Below are 23,049 nucleotides of genomic sequence, written 5' to 3'. Positions count from 1 at the left end.
CGCTCAAGGGCACTTCGACATGCAGACTGTAGGAACTGAGGATCGCCAACCTTGTGGTTAAAGGACGACCACTCTACTCGCTGAGCTACAGCTGCCCGAATGAGCTAGGTACCATGAGCATGCTAGGCCACCGCAACACTTTTCTAGTTTAACTGCTTCCTTTGAATTGATTAAGAGCAGTGTAAGCTCTACTCCACAGTCCCCTCTGCCACTTGAGCTACTAATTTATATATAACCGTAGAGTTACCTTACAAAACATCTCTCTTCAAGAATGTGACAGAAATGAATGAGCTATGTTTCCTAGGAAGTTCATGAGCCTGGCATAGAGTTGTCCGTACGGCCCAGTGACACCCATGTGACCTCAGTGTGGAGTCACAGCGATGACGCTATAATACTAGAGTGAAGGTATCTTATGTGTCTTAAAGCTGCAGTAGGCGAGATTGGAGCAAATATGATTAAAAAAAGTTCTTTTTATAAAACGGTTGCTATATCCTGACAGTAGTGCATGAGACAGGTAATCTGGAAAAAAAAAATCATGTTCCTCTGTGTCCTCTGGTGCTCTTAATGGCATCTGCAAGATTTCACAGACCGGAGGAAAACAACCAATCAGAGCCGAGCCGGAGCATTGCCGTCTCTGAGCAGCTGTCAATCACTCGCAAACTCCGATCAAACGGTCAAACTAGGGAGCGCTGATCAAATATGAATCAATATTCTGTTAGCCTGGTAGCTTGTGCTTGATATTTCCTCAACTGATCTCAACATGGCTGCTGGGTCACAAACTTTCTCATTTTACAGCTAAACAGTACACTACCAGATGTTTCTGAAAACATTTGAGGCGAGAAATAGGCATTACAGTAACAGAATATTGATTTACATTTGATCAGCGCCGCCTAGTTTGACCATTTGATAGGAGTTCAAGAGTGATTGACAGCTGCCTCCATTGAATGAACAGCCAATAGGAACTGAAGTGACCTGTGATTGGCCAAAGTCTCCCGTTTAGATTTTTTAAAGTCTGAAAACAGAGCCATGAGGAGGTGCAGAAGTCTAGTTTCTCTCGGAACATTGAATTACAATATGCTGAAAGATTATTATGGCATTTTTGCCCAATGATGCCAAAAATATTCTGCCTACTGCAGGTTTAAGTCTTTCCCTGTCGTCTCACTTCAAAATGCACATGAGAAAAACCTTTATTTTTAACTCATCTGGGGGCCTAGCAGTGTGTTGATAGAAAAGACCGACACATGTGACTTGTATTCCTCGCAGTACATCACCAGCAGTAATGATACTGATTGCAAGAGGGCTATAAAACTGCTGCTGCAAGTGTCTGATGAATGACGGCATCTGTTTATTAGGAAGTAACATAATGACAATATGAGATCGAGAAGCAAGGCGCATTTCTGTATTCACTGTGTGTGTGTGTTTGTGTGTGTGAGGGTGAGAGATGATGTAGACATGATGCTGGCTATGTGTACATACTGTATATCTATGTGATGATATGTGTCTGTTATTATGTAGATTGTGGAGCGGTCCCATGCCACACGTCAATCCTTCATTCCTAACCTACGCTGCTTACAGCGGCGCTGCATGTTATCTGTGTGTTAGATTCAACACCAGTGAGTTCTTGTCTGTCGGCCGTGCGCTGGTGTCATGGTGCTAATGAGGCTGTGTGTGTGGGATGACAGTATCTGGGCTGGGCTAATGGGACTCATCTGTTCTAATTGGAAGCGGAGCCGGAGCTGAAGCTGAGGCCGGGGCCCGCCTGGGGCATATTGCTGCCATACATCAGCCTGTCTGAGGGTGTGTGTGTGCATTTGAACCGGGGGGCGGTGTGTGTATTTGAGGGGGTTATCTGCATACGTCAGGGCATAACTTAGTTTCCCCCAGTGGAGATAGATGACTGGGAAGCCCCAGGGAGTGTTATTGGAGTTTAAAGTTTTCCTTCTCGTTTTTCATCATTCGTCTGCAGGCAGGGGAGGAGGTGATGTTAGGAGGCTATGATCTACTACACAGCAGCGTCTTATACCACACGAGGCACAGTATCAGAATACGCAGGAATGGTGTAAAAAGTGGTGGCGGTGTTAGTAGCAGCAGGGGTATTTTTAAAAGAAAAAGTTTGCAAAGTTTGTCCACCAAAGGCAAACACCATACTCATAAAAACAGTATGGTACCAAAAGATAAAAATGGCAAGAAGGGAGATCAACTTAAGCTGTGTAGGAGGACTGGAAGTTGTTCAGTGGCTCAGAGGGTGTTAAAAAGTCTGCAGTAAAGCCAACAGTGAAAGGGTGAACTTACACTAGCGTGGGCGAGCGTGTCACTGTCATTGTAGACTATGGACAAGGGAAGAGCGACGTCCTGAGGATCTGCGCTGTCTGACTCCTGCTTCACCTCAGCTGGCTCAGTCTGTACTCACAGAAATACACAAAAACAAACACAACAATGTGTCACACTCAAATTAAAATGAGCACATTCAAACATTTAAATAAGCTTTAAGAAAGACAAAACACACTGATACAGAAACATGATTAAATAGAAGCATATAAATGGTAGATGCAACTCATTTTGAAAAATAAATAAAAGACATGTACTGTATACATCATATTCATACGTTAGCCAAAACAAAAACAGTATTAACACATACATACTAGAGCTGCAACAATTATTCAATTAATCAATTGTCAACTATTAAATCAATCTCCAACTATTTTTGATAATTGGTTAATCAGTTTGAGTCATCTTTTCTTTCTTTTTCTTTTTTTTAAATAAGTAAAAAATTCTCTGATTCCATCTTCTTAAATGTGAATATTTTCTGGTTTCTTTACTCCTCTACGACAGTAAACTGAATATCTTTGAGTTCGCACGTATTGCATCATTTCCTGTTGGTATCAAAACATTAAAGTTTGTAAATTACTGTACAAAAAAACGGAAAAATATACTATAAAGATTGGTATATGTTACTTACCTACATGTAGTGCAAAATTGAGACACAGTAAAGAATTGTGAAATGCAACACGACATTTGTCCAGCAGATGGCAGTGAAAGTCTGGCTCATTCAATAAGCTTCTAGAAAGCTGGTTATTGATAGTAATCAGCTTGTATCCTGAATCTAATGTTATTGTCTCACTTGACTCACACATCTATCTGTGTATTTACCATCATATTCTCCAGTTTATATTCTCTGTAAGCGAGTCTTAACTGTGCTAAAGCAGCAACTGCCGTGTGAGTGCTTGTGTACATATTCAAACAGCTTGCTTGGTCAGTTGTGCCACTTTTTGTTACAGCTGAAGCCGGTTGAAATGTATCTTCTCCTTTCTTTATAACTGAAAAGGACTTAAAGTAAGGACGACGGTTCTCTGCCCCCCTCATGTTTCCATCTATAGAGTCCAAGCTGATAGAAGAAAATGTGATATTTAGAAGTGATTCTTCCTCCATCCCTCGAGGTACTACTTAAAAATATAATAAGCCCCACATTTGGAAGGATGGCCTGTTCTCCTTGTTGTTCTTAATAAAGAAGAAATATCAAAATGAACACTTTGCCAAGTCCATTCATGTTTCAAACAGTCCTACAACCAGCCCCAGAGCAAATGTTTACCCAGTTGGAAAGATCTATTTAAAATTCATTTGGCAGGATACAAAAAGTAAGCGAGTTAGAAAACACACCGGCTAATAAGTATGTTGATGTGCCAAATACACAATTCTTGGTAATAATATGCTGAATATACAGTGCATTTCTAATGAATGCAGCTTGCTTGAAATAGATGCACTGTAGCAGATATCAAAGGTTTCCCTGAATTCTCCTCATTAACAGTGGCTTAAAAAATCATTAATGGACACAACTCATGGCTAAATGTTTATCAATACTAAAACCAAATACACTTATATCTAAATTACATACTTTATAGGCATGTATTCTCACAAAATATAGTCAGTTATAGGCTAATTATATTCTGTTATTTTGATTAAAAAGGTTCATTAATTATCAGTTTCATTAAACAACATTTATATATACTACAGGGTTGCCAAACAATGTCTAAATGTAGAGAATTATTCTCTTCATTGCAGCCAAAGATGTGATGTAGCGAAAAGACTCTGAAAGACTATGAAATCTTCCCAACTAACGATCAATCGTCTGGATATCTTAAGTATTATTTGACTAATGATGAGGACCCAGGAGATTAATATGAAAACCAATAATCCAATGAAGAGCTGTTATACAAAGAATGTGTAAACTTGGATTTGTATATAATTAAAGCACTTCTGTTCTCAAAAAGCAACTGATTAAAATATTGCATCCTTTTTTTGTACTTCAAATTATATTTTCTTTAGGATCTGAAGAAAATAAATGTTTCTGCATTATGTTTTATGAGGTGATTTTACTGTATCAATCTAACTTTCTACTCATATGAGAACAGATCAGACAATATAGGAGATTGAACAATGAAAGCTACTACCTAGCTGGATAGGTGAACCTGGTTAAAGGGATAGTTCAGGTGTTTTGAAGTGGGGTCGTATGAGGTACTTATCCATAGTAGGTGTATTATTTACAGCAGGTGATTGTCAGCACGCCCCCAGTTTGGAAAATAGACAGGAGCACCGACACCGGAGCAAAGCAATACAGTGCTGTGGATGGGGACGGCAGAAAAACGTATTTTAGACACCTAAAAAAAGGCTCACAAAATGTTTTTTTATATCCGTTTAAGTGTACGCTATATTTAGAATATTTTCTGACGGCGAACTAAACTGAAAGTGCAATGTATCTATACTGCTTTTGTCATCTCAGCCTGCTTGCTTTGGAGAGAGCATAGAAAAGTTTCCCTTTCAGTTCAGTTCCCCGTCATAAAGGAGAAGGAACGGGCTGTCTGACAGCAAGATAAAGCGATGAAAGTATTCTGAATATAGCGTACACTTAAACAGATAACGATTTTTTTAGGTGAGCCTTTCTTTTAGGTGGCTAAAATGTGTTTTTCTGCTGTCCACATTACTGTATTGCTTTGCTCCGGTGTTGGTACTCCTGTCGGTTTCTCCAAGCTGGGGGCACGCTAAATGTCATCTACTGTAAGTAATACATCTACTATGGATAAGTATCTCATACAACCCCACTTCAAAACACCTTCGAAACTATACCTTTAAGTTTCAGCTTGTGAAAGGGGCGTTTACACTCTTCGGCAGGGAAGGCAGGGTAAACTGTGTCATCTGTGCAGTCCAAGCTGCAGCCACATCGGTCCTGACCTTTGTCAGACTCACCAGGATGTGTCCCAAAAGTCTGTGCAGGTTTGCTGTCACATGTTGTCGCCTATCCTTTTCAAAACAGCCATGAGCCCCCAACAAATCTAATTCCTGCTCCTTCAGAGACAGGGACATTTCAATAATGACTTCTGCGTTTTGTCTGCATCTGCACAACCGGAGGGGGGAGAGAGAGAGAGAGAGAGAGAGACAGAGAGAGGAAGACTGAGAGGATGGCTGTTGCCTGCTGTGGCTTTTGTGTGGGTGCTGCCGCTTTGGAGGCGGCGAACAGTGGAGCGCCTGATGAAACCGTCTCAGGTCGGAACAAACGGCGCTGGAATGAATGTTTGATTTGGTCTGGGCTGTCTCTGGACAGACGGCACAGCGTTGCGGAGAGGGGAAATTCAATAAGAGACGGAGTGAAAAGATGGAGAGAGTGAGGGGTCGGGAGAGAAAGAGGGACAGAACGCACCTTTATATCATCCCTGGATGATTTGAAAGCCTGAGGAACAAAGGAATCACTCTCGATGGCCTCGATGTCCTTTATCCTTCGCACTTGCTCCTCCAGAGAAGTTCCGTCTGAAACACACGTTACACAGAAAAGAGAGGCGATGAACAAAAGCGTGCACACATGTCCAGAAACACACACGTGTACACGGACACACACAGAGGGTCAGACATCCCTTGTCATTTTTCTGAAAAGGCACCAGATTTCATTTGGACTGGGCTTAGTTGATTGTATGTTATCTCTCTGTATAATGCTCCTTGACACATACAATATAAAACATCTGATATTCCCCTATTTTAATCTTGGCCTTCTTTAAAAGAAGGACTCTTGCTTAGCCAAGGGCATAGAGTCACTACAAAAGGCAAGTGGAGAAAAAAAATACTAACAAGATAATAGCCAGACAGTGAATTACACTCGGATAATGCATTCTAAAATAATCAAAAATATGAACACAAACTCACTGCAATGGAATTTCATTATGGAGACTAAATGTGATTAGGTTTCATACACTTTTCATGTATCAGAAAGCATTTCGCTCCGGCTTGTCCAATCAAACAAAGAGACAGAAAAGGGTTTCCAGTAAATTACTCTCGGATATAAACACATCAGGATTCTGCATATCAGATAGCAAATCATTTCAAGAATTCAAGAGCAGTCTTCTTCTTTAGCGTAGGAGGGCAAAAATAGGTGTGCCAGGAAAGTTAGCAACCGGAGTCTGAATGCTCCCATTATTCTCTGGCTGTCAATCTCTCCACTGATCAGTCAATATTCATCCCTCTCTCCCCCATCCATCCGTCCTCTCCTGCACTCTCCCATCTCTCTGTCTGTCAATCCAGCACACATCCATGTTCCTCTGCTCCACTGATGTAGGCTGTGTCATGAAAACAAGTACACAAACGAGAACACACTCGCTCACACATACACACACACAAAGAACATCGAGTACTCCCACATGTACACGTGTGTTTGCAAACTTACATACTTTGCACTCACACTCGCGGCATACTCTAGCACGCACGCACGCACACACAGAGAGTGTGCAATTGGAGCTAATAGCAGGAATTAATTCAATACATTAGTAGCTACAGAAAGGGTGTCACAACAGATCTTCATGGCCCTGGTGTTTAATGAATAAATGAATATTTGTTCCGGCTTCCATGGCAAAGCATCACATGCCTTCTCACACACACACACCAAAAAGGCACACACACCCTATTATAGTTCATAATAGCACTCAAACAAACTCAGTTTTGATTTAAATGCACTGCAGAATTGGACGACTGAGTGACAAGTGGAATTAAGCCTTCCTATGTGACAGATTATCAGCTTGTCATCCCGCGCTGGGGAAGATGCGAGCAGAGACGCATTGCACGGCGGCTCCAAAAATAGTCATTACCTTGACTGGGCTGCTAGATGAAGTCTGAACACTGGCCCAATATCCTCCTGGAGACTGTGGCCTGTCCTTCACACCACTATCACCACCGCCGCCGCTCACTGCACAGCTGCACGAGCGCGCACACGTTCGGATGAAAACCAACGCCTGTGACTGGCCGACAATTAATTCAGCACAATTTAATTCACTTTTTCAATTACCCCTTCTCTGCTGTCCTTTGAGCGTGAATGCCCTACATGAGGAACTACCACACAAACCGCCACGCTGACATGTATCCACACACACACACACACATACACGCATCCCATATCTGCAAGCATCTCCTTGGCAGGCCCGTCTGTTGCTGGGATGTCCGTGTGCACTGCAGGAATCCATTAAGACCTCAGACTTTTTGACAAACACATTATTGGTAGATAAAATGACTTCCATATGCTGTTTGTCAGATGTCAGAGGGAAAAGATATGTATTTCATGAGAAAATCAAAAATAATGGACTTTGAGTGCGGGCCTAGCGAGCTTAGAGGCAGACAAAAATCAATACTCGAGCCGGGCGAGCGCACTCCGCAGCTCGGAGAGGTCAAAGTTGATATTTAATATTGACACATTATCTGGCAAATTAATTTAACAGGCCAACTCAATTGTCACTGCATTAGGAACGCTTCTCTGTCAGCGATGAGTGGAGGGTAAAGTGAAAGCTGAGAGAGAAAACAGACGAGAGAGAAAGAAACAGAAAAGAAACAAAACTAGACACAATTAAATGTACAGTATGCGCTGCTTTAAATTAGGTTATTGTGAGCTCTCTTGTGTCTGCATGCTGAGATGCACTGCAACCATTACTGCCAACCAGGAAACAGAATCAAACTCAATCAATAAACTTATGTTTTGTATGTGCAGACTACAATAATGGATAGTGACTGAGCAATGTGTGTTAACGTGTGTTTTGCATGTTTACACCTCTGAGTGTGTGTGCGTGTGTGTATGTGTGTGTGTGTGTGTGTGTGCGTGCGCGTATGTATAAAGGAGGCAGTCAGAAAACTCACTTGCCATCTCATTACTGAAATTAGTTGGACAGACAGCGGTGCTGATGAGTGGCTCAGAATCAATAGGCTATTGTTCTCTCTAAATAGCTGTTTGTCCACTTCATTGATTAAGACCAGAGGACGAGGAGAGAAAATCAAACCAGCCAATGAAAACAGATTTCAGCTCATCTCCTTCAGCCTTGAAGATGAGAGCGTTACGTAGCAGTTACACTTCCCTGCCAGAAGAGGGAACTGTTCAACAACACATGTCCATATACGAGCAGAGGCCTCGGGCTGTGGCAGCGTTGTCTTTGTAAACTTGACTTTGGTCTACAGTTTGTCAATCAAGAGCAGCCGAGCTGAATATATTGCCGCTGCTGATTAATTCCTGTAATTGAGTGCACTAGCGTGCCGGCTAAATTACCGCAGCACTTGTTGTTGTTGTGTGGGGAAAAATAAATAAGAAGGAAAACTAACTGCTTGTTTTATTGAGGTCTCGCAAATTGTGGCAAATCTTTGACAGTGTTTTGGAATTATATGGCAAACAGGGAGCTTAAAGACATTTAATGAATGTATTAAAAATGAAAAAAAGGGCAAACTGTGCTGCTGTGTTGCTGGTGGGTGGTGTGACTTCAACACAGTAAGTACAAGAAATCTATTTGTGACAGGTCATGCCATTTTAATTTGGGCAGTTTAATCAAAGAATATATATTTTTTTAACGAGATTTAAATTCACAAAGTTTTTGTTTTAAAATTATTTTTATATATTTTAATGGCCCTCTCTATGTGTTTCTCTGAGTGATACAAACCCCAGTTCTTAGAACACAGAGGATAAACATTTATCTAACTTTTGTAACTGATGCCCGGCTCTCACATGTGCACGCTCACACACACACAGCAACATCTCTTGGTTTCCCAGGTTTCAATAACGTGCCCTCCCCTCCTCTACCCCCCCTCCACCTCTCTCCCTGCACCGCGGTAAAGATGTGTAATTCAATGCTCAATTTGGGCCCGTCTCAGTGGAGATTTTTTTGCCTGCTAATTGATAGAAATTAAGCCATTAATCAAGCCACTAGCCATCATTCAACCCGGGGAAGATGAATACAAACTTTCATAATAACCACCTTCCCCATTTTAGCCCTCATTAGCATTAATTTTTAATGTAATTATGCTATTCTTTTACACTGAGCTCATAAATTACTGCTCTTTTGTTGCTGGCTGGCCTTGTAAAATCCAAAGTAATGCTTTGTAGTCTGATCTTTAAGGCAATTACTGGCTTCTTCACTCTTTTATCTCCCTGCATTTCCAATAACCTGCTCTCTAATGATTTATCTCCGCCATACCCCCCCTCCTCCAATCCCCTTCCCCGCTCTTTCTCTCTCTGCACCAGCGGCCAACTGCCCCGCTGCCAGCCTCCGCCTCCAATCCCCCATCCGCCCACATTCTCCCCATCTCTTTACAGCAGCCCCAGATACATCAGGGATGCACACAAAACACATGCACGGATGCTTGCCTCCACCAAGTTAACTATATTAACACACTCATTCAATGCGTGTGTGTGTGTGTGTGCAGTAACTTTGTTTACTATCTCCTTTAGTCATTTTCCAGCTCGCCCTTCATTAGTGAATATCCAGCTCCAGCAATGGCGACAACACCGGGGGAATGCCAAGGTAAGAGACTGGCGCTCCATCTCACTCTCTCTCTCCTGGCTGGTCTCCTGTGGGTCTTACCTGTAGGCTAGCTGCTCTTGTTTATGTAACCCCTGAGCTGGGTAAACACACACGCATAACACGCATGCACGCACACACACAGGCACACACTCGCAGAGCTTGGCATCAAACAGCTGAGTTAAGCTTAGCAGGGCTGCGTGCTGGGGGCGATAGAGGGGCTCCGGTCTGGCCCTGTTCTCAGCAGCAGCAGCATCCTGGCTGCATCAAAGTCTTTACCGTACAATTCTCCAGGCCCAAACAACAGGCTGCTCCAAAGCATGCCTGGGAATTGGACTGAACAACAACAGAAACAAAAATGAAACAATAGGTTACTTATTAAAATCCGACTGATGAGATTTCATTATCACCACCAAATGACTCTCTGTGAGGCATTTTGTATTGCGGATGAGGCTTTCCATTACGCCGTCACTAAAACAAATAAATTAAGAAACCTAATGTGTCTGCTTGGTGTCTGGGAATGTTGCTGCTAATGAGATATTTTGTTGATATGACAGAGAAGTTTAAGCTTGTCCTGCGTAGACCCAGAGCCATTGAGTCCACGCAGACAGCCAACTTATGTTATTAAAAAGGTGTCTGGTGTGGGCCTTGGTTAGGTAATACTTTTAGACTGTATTGATTAGGGCCCGCTGACAGGTTCTGATGTTAGCCCTGGAAATGCATCAAGTGGCTAATGAGCAGCTATTAGGCCCATCGATTTGCTGATTTCAATTGATAGCTAGCAGGGCAAAGCTGCACGTCAATATTTGCATAACTAATACCCTGCAGCTTTAGGCATTGAAAAATGAGACCTCAATGAGTAATGGAGACAGAAAAGAAAGAGAGAAAGAGAAGAGATGCGGATCACGGGAGCAGATCAGCAACCCAAAGGTAGGAGTAAGAGAAACACCTGAACTACCTAAAATAATCCAAATGTCAAGAATAGCTAAACCACCACGAGTTTCCACTCCTCTGCACCGATCTGTAGGCTGTCTGCGAACAAACCAATGGTGGCGTTGCAACAATGACGAGATGTGATGCCTGTCTGACGCCTGTGGCTGCCGCCGGGGGTCAACAGGTCACACAAAAATGAAGGGAAATTCTGACAGGCTGAGCCAGATGTCCCAACGAGTGCGTCCCTGAGGAGTGTGCGTATATGCATGTATGTGTTTGTAAGTGCGGGTGCGAGCGGGGAGATGTCCAATGACGGAGCAGGTGGCTAAGCCAGTCTAATGCGCGTTCCCACGAGACCACACATGCACACACAATACGCACAGTCACTCAGACATTACCTCCATCCCCCCCCCCCCCCCCCCCCCCCCCCCCCCCAACCTCCAAAAAAGCCACATGTCTCTAACAATGCACCTTCAACCACAAACACATACACGGGCCGAGTGATCCCCTGCGGTGGTCACCTTGTTATCGTAGTGTCAACTGGTCTCTGTGGAGTTCGCCGTCCTGACGACTCCTGCCACTGCCATCAGGGGCCTGTCACACATCACTAAACGCTCAGTTAAACCTCTTATATTAATAGTCAGGTCTATAGAAGTTATGGAGAATACCATATATGATCACACTCTTTGGATAATGTAGCCTTGAGCATTATTTGACCTTAGCAGATAATGGCATGCGATATGTTTATGTTATATCTTATGTGATATCTATTTGGCATCAGGAAATGAAGAGCAGCTGGTGACTGAGTGTCACACACACACACACACACACACACACACACGCTCTTCTAGTGTCTCCTCGCGATAGTGATCTCCCACTCTCCAGTCAATAAAGGTCTGAATGATGAATTAAAGACCCAAACAACCTGCTAATGACAGGATGACATGGCAGCCACGCGCCGTGCTCGTGCTATCTCCTTCCACATCTTCGCTCATCCCTCCCCTCTCACCGCTTCTGTCATTCAACCCCGTACCGCTTCAACTATCCTCTCAACTTCCTCTCCTCAACTGACCCCGGTTCGACTACTACTACAGTATATTCTCCCCCATCTGTACTAACAAATCCTGCTACCACAACTTAATGCATGTGTTTAGACTCCTTCTGTCTGCGCCCATTATGAAATCATGGGGAGGAACAATAGATTGGCCTCCGGTCTATCCTTCCATCCATACCTCTATCTATCATGCACGATATCTAAATGATAATTTGCTTGATTTGGCCTTAAAAACTGCACTGAATCATCTAAAAACTTGTATTTATTTGTTCATATAAGCATCACGCAAACCTCAGACATAACTTATGAGACTTTGATGAAACAAATCATGCTACATTCCTGCTTTCAAATACACTGTTTTCATTACAGCTGGAAAAAAAAGGTAACATACAGTATTTACTTGGCTCAGATGGAGAATTTAACATTCATCAGGGATGACATGTTTATTGTTGCGTTGTTGACATTGTACCTATCGCTATCATGGGTATAAATAATGCATTCATTGCCAAAAACAAGGGTCTACCTTTCAGGGAAAAGCAGTACTAACAAAGCTTAAAAGCATCTACTGTATATTTACTGCATATACGTCATGCTATTTATCTGAAATCCTAGCTAAGACCTGACTGCTCCTGCTGACCTGACTGCACGGTGCTAACGGCAAACACAGAGGGACTAACCAAAACCAGGTGGGTGTGTTTCCCTCGCTGTGTGTGTGTGTGTGTGTGTGTGAGGGGGAGAAAGAGAGCAGTATGAGTGTTAGCCGATGTCCTGCGCCTGGGCAGCATCACAGAATCTCATTAAATAGTGAAGCTTTCACAGGCTGAGTGGTGAGATCTTCAAGATCACAGCCACTTTCTCTGTCGACGGGCTCGAAAGGGGACTGGTGGCATTCTTAATGTTTTGTATTCAATTTGGTTTCCTTATATTCTATCAAATTCTTGCAGAGTAAGAAGTTCTGCTTTTGCTAATCTTGTTATTTCGGGACTCATATTTAAGATGGTGTCAGCATGCTGCAAAAGCCACATATCTCAAGGTCATTTTTTAAGGTAAAGAGGGAGTTTTAGTCCTTATACTCAATGGTTATGGCTGGTTTATTAAACATTTTTCCACAAACAGAGTACTGGAGGACAGCTTGCATTTACTATAAAACAGGAGAGGCTTTAAAAGAAAATGGGGAAATGTTGTAAAAATACAGCAGAACACAGATGAAGGAGCAAGTACCTGAATTCATCTCTCTCAACTGCTCGGTAACCTGGAATACAATAACAGCCTGTCTGTCTGCGAGACTCAAGGAGCTCTTTATTAAGCGCAGTGCTGTTTTAGTGTGATTAGAATATAGAGTCCTTCCCTGCCCTTTACCAGAAATAACACGCATTTGACTGCATTAACTTGATGTTAAACTAAGCGTGTGTTTGAGTGTGTGTGTGCGTGCATGCATGCGGGGGAAAAAAGTGCAGCGGTCTCCATTTTTTCGATCCCGGGCTGGTCAGCAGCTCTTTTATTAACAACTCTATAATTAGAGAAAACACCAAGCAGCTAATTACTTAATTGGATCGAGGTCTTTAAAATGAAAATGATGTAATCTGAATCCAGGAAACCGGCTCGATTTTCACATACACTGATACATGAACGTCAACACACAAACAGGCACACATACGCATCTCGTGACCTGCAGCCTTCTTGACGTGTAGCCATCAAGCAACCGACTCATTTCCCCTTAGTTGGGCTGTAATTGATTCTCCCTTTCACTCTGCTGGCTCCTGACAGGGTGTGTGTGTGTGTGTGTGTGTGTGTGTGGAAAAGGGACAGAAAGTCTCCTGTTTGTGTGGTCTGCTACAAACTATATTAGTAAAGGTCATGGCCGAGTGTGTCTGTGTGTGTGTGTGTGTGTGTGTGAGTAGTAATTAATTAGGCGAATGCCCCCACCTCCTCCTCTTCTGACCTCAGTTGTAGACTAATAACCTTGGCACTGTGTAATGCATTGAACTCCTTTTTTTTCCTGTCGCATTCTGCCTCATTGGAGGGAATCATGCAAACATAACAAAACAAGAGTGACATCATCATTTGCATGTAAATCAAAATCATCCTTCATGGCCTAAATTACAGGAAGGAAATGCATGAGTAGTTGTGTGACTATAATGTCCAGTCAGTCCTGATATGTTTGATTTCTGTCAGCTGTACCGGTGAGAGAGAGAAGGGGGGGGGGGGGGTGTTGTACAAGTCCTTCTTAGAGCACCCTGATTATGTATGGGCACAGGTATAAAATAGTGTATTGCTCCATGCAATGACCCTCCACATTCTCTGACTGCCACCCTATCTCACACTCACTGCACCCAACTTCACCAACTTCCCCCAAAATACTCCTCCCTCTCCAGTCTGGGATCACTGGACCTGTGCTGATGTCACATGCACATCTTGTCCTTGAATGAGTTGCAGAAGAATGTGATAATATTTGCTACATGATTTTCTTGTACCCCTTAAAGGACCAGTGTGCAACATTTGGCAGAAATGGAATATAATATGTATGTTTTCTTTAATGTATAATCACCTGGAAATAGGATTTGTTGTGTTTTTGTGACCTTAGAATGGGCCGTTTGTATCTACATAGGGAGCGGGTCCTTTTCACGGAGTCCGCCATGTTGCACCGCCATGTTTCTACAGTAGCCTTGAACGGCTTGGGCCGGTTTCCATAACGTGACTCGCTCCTGTCACTGCCGCTATCTCTCTCTTGCTTCACCACTAACTTCCCTCATACACACAGAAACACACTAAGCACTGGCTCTGCTCCAAATGACCCTATGCTACTCTTACAACAACTGGCTCTAGAGAGGGCTATTCGCGCTTGGCACACGGGAGAGGCTTCAGTTGGTTGCAATCTCAACCTCACCGCTAGATACCGCCAGATCCTACACACTGTTCCTTTAAAGACAAATAATGTAATTTGGGTTAAATCTATATCCATCTGATTGTAATCAGGCTTTGTGACAATACTCCCAACCAGTGTCAGGCACGTACCTGACCGTATAAAAGGGTTACCAACCAGAGGTTTTAATCTGATGTACACAACAGCTGATCAATACAAATTATGCTGAGGCACTCATTTGGAAAACTGAACACTGCAAGTTTGAGTTTGTCTTGGATACCCAGTTTAGCGGAAATACAGTTGTAGATCTAGGTCCCATGTGAACAGAGAGAATAAGGGAGATGACCAATGACCAACAGTCTTGAATTAACACATGTACAGTACAGTATGTCATATGTGGATTTTAAATTGTTGCTAAGCTTATATCAGTATGTATTATTACTTTCTGCTACTCTTTACTAACAATATACCCTCGTACATTTTAGTGAAGTATTGGCAGTGGTATCCTGTGTAATGACCTTTTTGATTTCAGAAAGTAATACGTGTTTTCACAAAAGTCAAGATTCTTTGTTTACACAAGGAGTGTAGAACATTATATGACTTTTATGTTTTTATTTTTTTCTGTTCTGAAAGATGTGATATGGATGTAGAGAGCTCTCCATCCCACTTTACTTGTGATCTAGTGGATCAGGTAAGTGATTTATTTTCTCAATTATGTGAGAGATGAAATTCAGAGCTTTCGTATGTATTAGATTAGAAGTTCTGAATTGGTGTTGTTGTGTGTCGAAGTGGTTGTGTTATGTATTGAGTTATATTGTGAGTAGAAATGTTATGGATGTGTATTGATGTACGTATGTGTTATTGTCTTGTTGAATAATTGTTAAAAATATGAATGAGGATCCCAAGAAGAGTAGCTACTGTTGCGATACAGTAGCTAATGGGGATCTAAATAAACTCAACACACTTTCTTTCACACAGTAGTGCATACCGTACAATATCTTCATGACACAGTGTTTTGCAACCAAACTCCCGAAAAAACACACGCACACAGGGGACTCTCATGCAACCTCATTTCAAGCATTCCAACAACACACTTGTCACACACACCACATTTAAAAAAGAGACACACGAGCACATATCACCGCCCCCCCTAACACACACACACACACACATACATAGGAACACACGCACAGACGCGCACACACTCTTAAGTGACCTCTGATGTCTAATGACAAACCTTGCGGGGGCCACCACATGGCCAGCGCCACCCATGATGCCAGCACTTTGACCTGCAACAGTCTGCGGGTGTGTCTAATCACAGCAGTCTGACCACCCGGATAGACCGCACCAAGTACACTACTGCTGTGTATGATCATGTCCAGACATACGCGAAAGTGTGTGTGTGTGAGTGAGTGTGTGTGTATCAGTCACTTTCACATAGTGGGAATGTTTTCGGTTAGCATGGCAAACTAATACTCTACCTTTAATCTTCTAATAGCAAAGCTGCGTTACTGGGGCTGAAACAGTCACACAGATTATTCAGCTACATTCAATGTGTGTTCAATTTTCAGGATTTTTAAAAGTAAAATTCTGTAAAATTTAGGGCTGTCAAACTTAGCGCAATAACGCGTTTACGCAAATCCGTTTTCTTTTTAATTTTAAAGCTAGAGTGATGATGCTGGTATCATATGAGACTAGAAAATCTGAGGAATCCATCGGTACTAACCATGTCCTACTAGCTTGTCGAGAACGAGGCTAAATAACGCTCCAAACATACGCTAAATTTTGGCGAGGAACAACTGGCATGGTCATTTTCAAAGGGATCACTTGACCTCTGACCTCAAGATATATTAATGAAAATGGGTCTCCCCTCACAGACATGCCCACTTTATGATAACCACATGCAGTTTTGGGGCAAGTCATAGTCAAGTCAGCACACTGACACACTGACAGCTGTTGTTGCCTGTTGGGCTTGAGCTTGCCATGTTATGATTTGAGCATATTTTTTATGCTAAATGCAGTACCTGTGAGGGTTTCTGGACAATAATTTTCATTGTTTTGTGTCGTTAATTGATTTCCAACAATAAATACATACATTTATTTGCATAAAGCGATCATATTTGCCCACTCCCATGTATATAGGAGCATTAAATTACTTGACAAATCTACCTTTAAGGTGCACTTAGAACAGATAAAAAATGTGATTGCGATTAATCATGAACAATCACGCGATTAATTGTGATTAAATATTTTACTTTTTTTATTTTATTACATTTTAACTATTAATTGTAAAAAATTGTTTGCAAAAATTACTTGGCGCTACGTGTGGCACTTTTTCAGTTTCTAAACATTCAATGAATCAAGACAAATTTTAACATTCAATAACAAATTTTGAACCAGTTCGCGTGACACTATCCCCTAAACCTAAATGGGATGGACGGGAAATCTGGAATATAAATCAGCCTAGTGACTCAAGCGAGGTTGCTGAACGCACATGGGTCTACTGGTAGCAGGTTAATTGATAAGAGTGACCCAGGAAACGATTACCAATCACGGGGGGTAAAAGGGTGCTGTCAATCATCTGTCCACTTGACCTGAATGAACACAGGCTGGACGCTTGCATGGTCAATCTGTGTGTAATCTAGCCTATGGTAGAGATAGCCAGGCTGCTATCGGGTCAAACCTGTCATTCCATAGATATCCTTATAGAAATGATTTAGCTATATAGGCCTCCATAGCTGCAGCAGTGACAGCCACACCGGGCAGCATCAGCATCCCATTACCCCGGGACAACAAAGGGTCACGTGGGGTTAGCAGAATTCGGCATGCGCCTCCACTCGTTCACGGCACCAGCAGCGCTTAGGACAGGAGGTCACCTAATCACCTTGCCGAGCCATCTCCGAGGGAGGAGAGGGGGAAGCGAGAGGTGGGGAGTGGGGGGGGGGGAATCAACTTTAAATTTGCAGTGATGAAAAATCAATAAAGCAGTAATTGCTTGGCTTATCACCGTGCAATGAAACAAATTGGGAGGAGAAGGAAGGCAAGGAGAGGGCTGGCGTCCATGCTGCACGCCAGGGTTTTTTTGGCTGCAGCGTGTGGAGCTGAGCGTAGCACGAGAGAGGGAGAGAGAGAGAGAGAGAGAGAGAGAGAGAGAAAGAAAGAGAGAGAGAGAGAGAGGAGAGGAGTTTGGGCTTCAGTGGGCCAAGGCAAGGAAAAAAGGTCTCCTCGTGATAATTAAATCTTCTCACACTGATTTTCTGCCAAATTTATTTCCCTGGGGACCATAACTCTGATTCAGTGCTTACAAGCCTTGCATAACTAATCATTTCAACGTGGGGGAAACCACAAACCTGAATGAATTGGGAGGAGAGAGGAGAGAATAAAAAAGAGAGATGGCTAGACTGAATGTGTGGCACTATTCATCTCCAAATCAATCATTATTTAGGCAGGACAAAAATCAGAAATAAGTGTGGAGCGTTCTTCTGTAAGACTGCGTTTGAAACAGACCTTTAAAGTGAAGGTGTAATTGATTGTCTCTTTTACACTTTCTCCGCAGAGCTATACGAGCGGAAAACATCCTTTAGTTCCTGGAACAAATAGAACCCATAAAGCCAATGAAGTGTCGGTTCAATATTCCTCTGACTGTTCCTGGCATGATTGTGTTGAACATAATAACACAACAAATAAGGCCATTTATCTGAAGTAACGACAGGAGATGAGGCTAACTCCGCTAATCAATACCGAGTCGATACAAACCAGATTTTCTTACATCAAAATCACTGAGACAGATCTTTCTTCAGCGCAGAGTGCACAAGAGCAATACAGTGCCTTCCCTGGAGCCCCGAGGTAGATCATATAGCCGGTGGAAAGAATACAGTTTAGAAAAATGCTCTACCCTGAGAGAGGATGCTGGGAACTATAATTATAGCTTGGTATAATTCAGACACTCTCCTTATTGAATCCTCATGTTTTAGTTAATGTGATGAGATCATGGACACCAGATCACTCGTGTTTACCAGCGGATGAATTTCACCGCTTGTCCTTCAAGTGGCAGCCTGAGCAGCAAGCGATGCCGCTCGGCGAGGTAGCGTGGCACGCCACACCATGGCCCCGGTAATTAAAACATTTAAAGCAGAGCCAGCCCCCCCTGTGCTCCCGGGGTGTGATATGGGGGTCACGCGCCTGTAGATTCTAATTTGCGCACCATTTGTATTCATGACAGGCACGTGCTAAATATTTAACAGCAGCCCGGCAGGAGTTTTGTATTGTTAGGCTTTCCAGGTCAAATAATTTGATTTCAAGGCAGATTACATTAAGCGTCAATGTCCAAGCCACCACTCTCACTTGCCTCTCATTTCCTGTCTTTTATTACAGCCGAGATAGGCCAGAACTGAAGGGATATGGCTTTGGATTATACAAGAGCTTGTTATCCGTGGATTAGTTATTATTTTCAATTAGAAAAGGGATCACATCGTTTATTATGGACGCACACACCCACACCGGTATTGTATGCAGACGCTTGCATGCAGAGCGGAAATTTTAGCTGACTGACAAATTGTTTAGTGGAGCATGTAATCACTCCTAACAAGAGAAATGTTATTTCAAACAAACGACGGTGCGGGCACACGCGCCCTTAATGATATTTCACTTATATTGATTTGACTCCTACACTCGGCGAGGATGTGTTTTCTATATGTTGAACAAGCGAGGCAAGAAATCCAGACATTTTCTGTTTCAGCCGAGGCCCCGTGGTGATTGACAACAGAGCTAGTTAAACGGTGATGAGGCGTTAATGGATGCTAGGTCGAGGAAGTGAGGGGGGGTGGAGGGGAGCAGGAGGGGGGGTCTGCGGCTGAATATTTAATGGTCATATAATTCCTGAACACAGACACACACAGTCAGGTACACACCCAACCCGTGACCTGTCCTACACACCGCGTAATTAGGGAAACAGTCCTTTCGTTTAACTGCCAAAAGAGCAAACGGTAGGTATATATTCCCCTAATGATATGGGTTAAAGAGCTATTATACGTCTCATTAAAATATATGATCTCCCAATCTGGTGGTGGTTTGAGGTAATGGGGACAGAGCAGCATAAGGGCTAAAATACCATCCGCAGGCTATAGGCTAGTGTCCAATCCATATCTACATAATTCTGTGTGTTGGAGAGTGGCTGCGCAAATGAGAAGATGTTTCTGTCAGTGACACACGAGCGAGAGTGTGGGGATGAACTGGGGTTATCGAGCATTTGACACCAATTTGCTGGACATTAAGTATATAAAGAAAAGCAGGAGGAATTAACACAAGGTCTTCATAATGCCTGAAAACACACACAATCAACCCCCCTGACACCTGACTCAGTTATCGGTACAATATTAGTGAGGAGGGTGTAAAGGAGACATCTCACTTTCTCATCATATTTTAAATTCTCTCTCCTCTTTTCTCGGCATCAAACTTTGTTATTCCCATTTGGACTGGAACAACATCTCAAAGTCTTTGAACAGATGTGCTTCTGTGAAATGAGCTACAAATAAATAAATAAAAATCAATAAGAAACATACTACTAGGGCTGAACAACATGATCTGAAAAGGTTAGATGATTAATTGATTAGCGGATCAACAGAAAATGAATCAGCAACTATTTTATAATAGTCAATTATTATAATTTTAATCTTTTTTCATGTACAAAAGGAAAACATCCACTGGCACCAGCCTCTTTGTAAATGCGAGGATTTGAATTCCTGTCTTTATGATAGCAACCTGAATATCTTTGGGTTTTAGATTATTTTGGTTGGACAAAACAAATAATTTGAATACGCAAATAACGATGGGCAATGCAAAATAATAAAGGTAATTGTTCACTATCTTCAGACATTTTATAGACAAAAAGCTTAATCAAGGAAATAACTGGCAGGTTGATCAATAATGGAAATAATAAGTTACAGTCTGATATATATTTTCTTACTCATGTTAATTTCTTATATCTTTGTCCTGTTTAAAGGTCTTCATGATAACATTTTTATGTAGATGAATATTTTTTTTTAAATAATACATACACAGAGCCTTTAGAAAGGCGAATAAAAGTATGGCTTTTCCTGAAAAAAATTATCTTGATTGTGAATTAATCATTCGAAACATTTTGGCGGGTCCAAAATGAATGTTTAGTTTATCTCTGTGGAAGATATCTGACGTTTGGTTCCCACTTCTAACAAGGCCTGTGAGCCAATAGTAAAACGAAGTTGGAATCACGTGGTATCTCTGGGTTGTTAGTTAGTGTGGAAAAAACGGATAAATGGCTGAGATTGATGGTAAGTGTCTGGCAATGACTTGTTGTGAAGTAAATGCAATGGACGGCGGGAGAATGTGACATCTAGTGGCCGAATGTTATCAATAGCACTTTTAATCACAGCACTTTATTACTGCGCTGATTGGTAGGTTTAACTTCTGGTTAGATATCGCAAGTTGTCACAAATTGTCAGTTTATTTATTGATATTTATTGAAAAGCATGAACATGAACTTAAGTTAACTACTATATGTGCCCAGATTTATTTTGTTTTCTTTGTTACCTGTTCATTGAATTACTGTAATATGTTGTCTTGCATTGCAGTATGATGTTTATATATTGGGAAAGGTACAACATGAGTGAATTTACCAAAAAAAAGAGGGTGGAAGCACTTTGATCTGACTATAATGAAACACAAAGCAGGTTCTCCTGACGCACAGGTAGGTATAATAGTGTCCACAAGAAATGGAATGGATGAGTAATTTGATATATTTAGTTCATCATCCAGCCCTACATTACTACAGCACCACCACACACAGTAACTCTGGTTATACGCCGCCTTCAGTAAAGTGCCAGCTGACAGCACAGTCCACACAAACAGACGGTGTTACACTGGCAGTCAGTCCATCTTATTATAGCTGGACACACTATGTTAGCTAAAAGCCTCCTGGGCACACAAACAACATCTCTCAGCTTTAATAGCCTAAACAAGGCATGCAACTAACAAAGCAACTATCCTCCCCTCTCATTCTCACACCCTTTCATATCACTTGTTTCCTTTTTCAACCACTAGCATCATCTGGCTGCCCTTAACCAGAGAGCCAAACACTCTTTTTAAGTGGAAACTACTTTGTTAACTGATGACCACAGGGTCAGTTATTGATCCTCTCCCTTCTCTCTCGCAGTAAACCCTGCTGATAAAAAACCCTCTATCCTCGCAGGGCTCCGCAGTATGCAGCCACAGTTCGCTACAATAATAGCTTGCATATCACATGAATCAGATCTCGGTGGTTCGATTAGGGCTAAACTAACTCAAACACATTGCCAGTCAAGGACGTGAATCTATTTATGAACGAGGAGTGTAGGTGGTAGTGTTCTTCACTTCTACCCTCCATTCTCTTTAAAAGGTTTTTCTCATTTCAGCTGACTTAACGGTTCAAGTGTAAACTTTCTAGTTGCGTTGACCTCTAAGAGGCCCTGCGGGGAATAAGGAGACCCCTGGTGATCTGCTGTTTAGCAGCAGCAGCAGTGGCCCACCTCCTCCATTTTAGCTGTGCTGCGATGAAGGGCAGAAGAGGATGGAGCTTGCTGCTTGTGTCTATGTGTGGATGTTCATGTGTATTTTGTGACCGTGCCACTGGCTTCTTTCGCTACCGAGGCAAGGGCAAGTCGTCGGGGCCACTTTGTCGAGCCTCTCTGATCTCACTTCATGTGTCCCCCCGTGCAGCGAAAAGGAATAAAATGATCGTCCTCGAAGGCAGCGCCTGCACAGCATGCCGTACTGCACCGCTCCACTACACAATCAAGCACAACACCTTATTTCACACAGAACGAACAGTTGGAGTGAGGGAGCTTTGAGCGAAAAAGAGTCCAACGGAATCCAAAAAAAGGCAACAGTGCAGCGTGAACTTAGCTTAAGAAAGCTATTTGATTGGGAGACTTGCTCAGTTGCCCCAAGCGAGGCACTTAGTCACCACTTTGGCAATGCTTCCACTCGGAGAAGAGCGAAGCGGGAGAAGGGAAAGACGTAGAGAAGAGGGCAGGAGAGAGGTGGAAATGGTTGATGAGGACAAATGGAGGTGGGAAGAAAGAGAGCATGTTAGACAGAAAGTAGGAGGATAAAAACCGACAGACAGAGCGCTAAGAAAAAATGAATAATATTAATGTGAGAATGGTGGAGAGGCTGAAAGAAAACAAAACAGAGTGAAATAGAGAGAAGGAGGAAATAAATTCTTCCCAGAACTGGGGGGACCAAAGCGAGAGTGCAGGGCTAATTAGTTTCTGATGGCTGGACTTTCATTTGGCTAAAAGGTCAGCTAACTTTAAAGGTCACACACTGCTCGATGCACAAAAAAAAATTACACGAAGAGTGAATCCAGCGATATAAAA

At 42.4% G+C, this 23,049-nt stretch overlaps 1 protein-coding gene across 2 annotated transcripts in view; it reads right to left on the bottom strand.

Moving 5' to 3' along the window:
* Nucleotides 1-23,049, bottom strand: part of rsrc1 (arginine/serine-rich coiled-coil 1) — a 132,545-nt gene that overhangs the window by 1,256 nt on the left and 108,240 nt on the right. Inside the window, exons 8-10 of one of the 2 annotated variants that reach the window (XM_037775641.1) lie at nucleotides 10,086-10,142; nucleotides 5,693-5,799; nucleotides 2,293-2,400 (exon numbers count right to left, since the gene is read on the bottom strand). In XM_037775641.1, the coding sequence (XP_037631569.1) occupies nucleotides 2,293-2,400; nucleotides 5,693-5,799; nucleotides 10,086-10,142 (272 nt within the window). The remainder of the gene's footprint in view (nucleotides 1-2,292; nucleotides 2,401-5,692; nucleotides 5,800-10,085; nucleotides 10,143-23,049) is intronic. The other variant, XM_037775642.1, reaches the window with a different exon arrangement.

This window comes from Sebastes umbrosus, chromosome 7 (genome assembly GCF_015220745.1).
Source record: "Sebastes umbrosus isolate fSebUmb1 chromosome 7, fSebUmb1.pri, whole genome shotgun sequence".
In the NCBI taxonomy this organism is placed as follows: Eukaryota; Metazoa; Chordata; class Actinopteri; order Perciformes; family Sebastidae; genus Sebastes; species Sebastes umbrosus.
Note: the sequence above shows the minus strand (reverse complement) of the source record. Positions and strands in the feature narration are given on the sequence as shown.